This window comes from Cynara cardunculus, assembly GCF_001531365.2.
Source record: "Cynara cardunculus var. scolymus isolate 2C chromosome LG 6, CcrdV1, whole genome shotgun sequence".
Lineage (NCBI taxonomy): Eukaryota > Viridiplantae > Streptophyta > Magnoliopsida > Asterales > Asteraceae > Cynara > Cynara cardunculus.
This window is the reverse complement of record NC_037533.1, coordinates 6,748,172-6,753,340: the sequence shown is the minus strand read 5'-3', so window position 1 is coordinate 6,753,340 and position 5,169 is coordinate 6,748,172. Positions and strand designations below refer to the sequence as shown.

The 5,169-nt window shown below is 36.0% G+C and overlaps 1 protein-coding gene across 1 annotated transcript; it reads right to left on the bottom strand.

Moving 5' to 3' along the window:
* Positions 1–308: 308 nt before the first annotated feature.
* On the bottom strand, positions 309–3,514 carry LOC112514596 (RING-H2 finger protein ATL58-like). Its single transcript, XM_025121159.1, has 3 exons — positions 3,090–3,514; positions 2,821–2,909; positions 309–692 (listed from the first exon to the last, which is right to left on the bottom strand). Exons 1-3 carry the CDS (start codon positions 3,345–3,347, stop codon positions 422–424), a joined length of 618 nt encoding a protein of 205 aa, XP_024976927.1. The 5' UTR covers positions 3,348–3,514; the 3' UTR covers positions 309–421.
* Positions 3,515–5,169: the final 1,655 nt, after the last annotated feature.

Here is a 5,169-nt window from a genome sequence, read left to right as displayed (position 1 = left end):
TGTTTTCCTTGAACTACATCCTTAACGGCGATTGAAGTGCAAGTTATCCTACTTTGCCACCTCTCAAAGTCAAAGATGATGGTTCCCTCATCAATACCTATGGAAATCTTGGACACGAGGAAATTTAACAAACTGCACCTTAACGATCACATATACCTCTATGCATTTATAGATCTTGAGAAATCTACTTTCTTGTTCTTTCGGAATGATCATTATCTAAAGTGCTAAACCAGTTAAACCATAATCGAATATTTACTGATTTGATAAGCAAATAAACAATAATTAAAGAACAAATGCTACACAACACGTGGGAAGACATAGCTTACTTCTGCTGCATATTATAAGCAAGATATATTAACTACCAATTATCCAAAGATTGTTTGTCAATATCAAAACAATATGAGAATTTCTTGCCTTATAACTATTGGGTAAGCTCAGGATTTGTTGAAGACTGACCACAATTTTGAATCTGAGGAGATGTTTCAGTAGTGTTCTCCATGTTGGTAGATATAATCTCGTTAGTTGTTTCTGGTTCAGTTGGAGAAGAAGCAAGAAGAGAGAGACGGCATAGGGGGCATGTGGTGTGAGAAGAAAGCCAGTGATCGATGCACTCCACATGAAAAGCATGCTTGCAAGCTGGTATCTGTTGTAGCCTATCCTCTGCCTCATAATCCCCAAGGCATACCGAACATCTGCAAATTCATTCATTGGCACCCAACTTTCAGAACAAGTAAAACTGGTTAAAGATGATATGATTGATGCTACTGATGGCACACAAAAACTGCTCTGATAAAAACAATCATTACAGATTTTAAGTAGTCTGTGACTGTTCTTATTATGAGTTCATGCTTGACAGAAGTTGCATGTAACTTCAAGTCACAGTGATCTGAAAACAAAAACTTAAAAAGTGGAGCTTGGTGATAGTGAACCTTCTAACGTTCAATCTGTAGGCGGATTATTAGCTGCATATTAAGTGATTCATTTTATGAATACAAGCTAAGCATTTTAATTCACCAGTTGTACAGTTTCTTGTTTTCATTGTTCCATTGTATCGGTCTCGTGAAGCATCCAGACTTGAAGTTCCAATCCACCAGAACCTCAATTAATGGAAAGAAAATGCTCTCTATGTCCCAAAATAAGTGTAATATTTTTATTTTAGTTCGTCCCAAAAATAAGTTTCCATTTCCAATTCTACTATTAATTATGAGATGAAAATATTCGTTACTCCCTCTATTATTAAAAGTAAAATTGTCATTTAGTTAATTAAAAAGTGTATTATACATTTTTAAAACTAGGTGCCTTTTTCATTGTGGACATTTACTTTGGGACAGAGAAAGTATCAAGGAACAATCTAATGAAAAGACCACAACAACCTATAGTGCAAAAAGAAATCATTTACCTTCAACTGACTTCCATTTTAACCTTCCATTATATATATTCAATGATGCAAAAAGAAGTTTTATACAAACACATGAACAATCATAAGAATATTTTTCATAGATTAAGCAACTCAAATGGCACTAATTGATTGTTTGTTGCATATCCTGAACACGGATTCATTTAGGGTTAGGATCGGACGCTCTCATGAATATTAAACGGTTGCATTAAACGGCTACAACTTTGTGCTTGGTTTGCTTAGCTGGTTTAATTTCCATTTGGGATGGAAGGAAAATGTTAAATGGAAGGTAAATTAATTTGGTAAATTTTCAAAAGGAGTTCCTTTGATTAGGCTTATAACTCCCAAATCAATAAGGCCATATCAACTAGTCGTACATGTCCTAGTGATTATTTAATAGCTTCAAGGACTAGCAGGTGGACTAGTCAGCTAAATATAATCAACTGACTTCTGAATCTGATTAATACTTACATAATCTCCACTTGATGGCTATTAGTTGTTCCAAAATGCTTAATAAAATGATAACATGAAAATCCACTTTATATGGAAGATAGATGCATAGGTGGCCAATTACGTGATCACCTGGGCCGATTTCTAAGAACAATGGCAATTAGCAAAAATGCAAAGGCAAATGCATGAGTAATCAATTAACCATATTGCAATTCAAGAAACTTACTCTGAGCCGTGAATGATTTACTACTGATATAAACTTTTATGGCATAAAGATAATTAGAACAACAACAATAATCCGTTTTCTATACTTCTATCCGAAAGCAGATGGGTAGCCAATACGAAGACGATAGCTAGAAATACTAACCCTACGTTATTATCAATGATACATATTTATGTAACTAATGAATACAAGAAAATGCAATGAAGTAGGTGTCAACAGAAAGAAAGAAAAGCGACAACTCATATGTCGGCGCAAAAATAGAAAGAGTCATGCCAAAAAAGTGGAATTCTTCCACATAGGATAATGTAACGATCTTCACTTCGTTTATATGGTAACGATTGATCTAGCTTCCCTTGTTTCACATAAGGCATATGCTGCCAAGTCATGTAACATGAATCTCGTCATCTTTGACTCAATTGTAGAGTCTTATGCTATCTATATCAATCCCAATCACATTATGCAAAATGATCCTTGCTCATATGCAATAAAAGTTAATCATCTTGGAACATAAATACTTTCACAATTACAGAAGGAACCTCTGTACTTTCCAAGTTCAAATAGATAGAGATGGTGTTACAGGTTTCGAATGCCAGTTTATTTTTTGGAAACAGAGGGATTATCTGGTTAGATAGATTGTCCAGCTAAGCAAATCCCAGTTTCTTGAGGATCTTATAATGAAGTTCTAACTGTGCAATGCATATCTAAAAGATCTACAATATATATAATGAAAACAAAGAAGCATAAGACTCACAGGGTATCAGTTACAGAAAAGCTCTCCTTAAACACAATAACAGGCAGCATCTCCCTCAGCTCTTTCTTCAACCCCAACTCAGCCTGCTCCTACTTACAATGGAAAAAAGGTCAAAACTCATAAATTAACTAGTTTGGAAGAGGAATCTGCATTACAGCACGTAAGTGATAATGACAAACTGATAAGATATCATAAAGGCCCTCATTCCCAAGATGCAATTGTTCTAAACCTAAATAAATCGAGAATCAATTAGCATAAAATAATAATACCGTTGAGACAACATTGATGGCTGATGAGGAAGCCGACCAATGCGGTGTACGGCGTTGGAGACGGCGGATGCGGAGATAGAAGAGATAGAAGGATAAGAGGAGGAGTAGGGTGAAAACAATGGTGAAAGCAAACGCAAACCCTCGAAACAGCTTTACTTCAGCTGATAATGCCTTCCTCCAATTCCAACAACTAGTGCTACTTTCAGTAGCGCCTGATCTTGATGATGATGATGATGTTTCGTTTGCAGAACAAGCCATTTCAAATCTGTGGATTTGTACACAAGATTGAACGCATCCTCAGTTGATCAAGGCTGCCGTTTTTAACACTACACGTTTGTTTCAAGAGGAGGATGAATTTCAATTCGCACCATATAACACCCCGAACGAAAAATTCCTAAAGTAAAAGCTAACAACGAAAATAAAGAGAAGGAAAGGGGAAAAAAAGGTGTTTGGAATGTGATGAATTAGAATTCATCAAAACAACTTGACTTTGAATGAATATGAATGGAATTTCATAATGTGTTTGATTGATAGGAAATAGAATGAAATCTCTCAAAAAAAAAATTAAAACAATCGTTTTTGTTTGGGTATCTCATCCATCACCCGACCTACATGCAACTGACCATCATGTCATTACTGTTATCGTCACAGCTATCACTCTGTCCCACCCCCCTACCCAAACTCTACCCCACCACCCCAAGCCTGCCATCATGCAAATGAATGATAAATTCATTAATTTGTGGTATTCAATGGAATTTGAAATATTCCATCTATTTCAAGAAATGAACCAAATAAAAGAATTGAAATTTGGTCAAATGAATTAATTTGTCATTCCAATACAAAGTCCTTCAAATTCCCAGAACCAAACGACCCCTAAACTTTCGAGGCTTGAAGAAATGGAATCTTTAGAGGAATAGAAATCTGAAAAGAGTTAGAATGAAATGTGTAATATTCGGTTTAAGTATTTTAAGAGTTTTAAATTTATGTTACATATTTATGGTATGTAAGTAAGCATGGTGATGTGTGTGTGTGTGTGTGTGTGTTGAAGTAGGAATTGCTTGCTTTTGGTAAAAGACGGTCATACACTTGCTATAAATAGCAAGTGTATGTGAAAGAAAAGCTTCTGCTTCTTTTAGAAAGTTTTTCTTTGGAAATTGGAGAGTGAAGATTTGAAGAAATCGCAGGCATTAAACTGGTCAAAATTCTTAACAAAAGTGAGTGTATTATGCTCCATATATTAATCATGTGTGTATAAATCAATTGCTGTTAAAAATTGAATATGATGAACTATTTTTGCATATCATTCGGATTACCCTAAACCGGATAAAGGTTTGTCCGGATTCATCCTAAACTAGATGAAGTGTTGACCGGATATCACTTAAACCGCTCAAGGTGTCACCGGGCTTGAGTAAAACCGCTCAAGGTGTCACCGGATTAGAGCTAAACTGCTCAAGGGTCGTCCGGTTTATTGCTAAATCGATCAAGTTTCACCCGGGTTCTCTATTTTCAATATGTTGACCGGATTTCATATCCAGACAAGGTAACCGCATTTCATATCCGGACAGAAGTGACCAAATCCACTATCGGTTTTGGCTTAATCTGAAATTAGCAAGAGAGAGATATAATGGCGGTGTAACCGTGAGAGAGATGTAATGGTAGTGTAACTGCGAGAGAGTTGTAATGGCGGTGTAACCGCGAGAAAAAAGAGATTCTATAATAGAATATAGATAAAGTACATATGATATGAAACCTTCAAGAAAGATTTCAGTATGTGTCGGACCGTTCTTGTATGATCTCATGTACTCTCTTGGACCCAACTTCTTAGTCTTGAATCCAACAACGAAGGGTATATAAAACCCAACGCCTTTGGAATGCAAAGAAAGCAGAAATGAATATTAGAGGAAGAAACACAAATACTTCCAAGGAACCCAACACCTTGCTATCTGAACTCAACAATGAGGGATATGTGAAATCCAACACCTTTGAGTACCAAGAAGTCAAGTTGTTAAAGTCGAGGCGCCACTCTAAGCGGAAGAAACCTAGAGATAAGCCAAGTGAGAATCGCAAGCACTATTAGTCT

Bases quoted from the DNA above. Each gene is read 5' to 3' on its own strand.
- LOC112514596 (XM_025121159.1), bottom strand. From the start codon at position 3,347: ATGGCTTGTTCTGCAAACGAAACATCATCATCATCATCAAGATCAGGC. The intron at 2,910-3,089 runs GTATTATTATTT...CATTGTAAGTAG, and splicing joins CCATCAATGTTGTCTCAACG to GAGCAGGCTGAGTTGGGGTT. The intron at 693-2,820 runs GTGAGTCTTATG...ATGAATTTGCAG, and splicing joins TTTTCTGTAACTGATACCCT to ATGTTCGGTATGCCTTGGGG.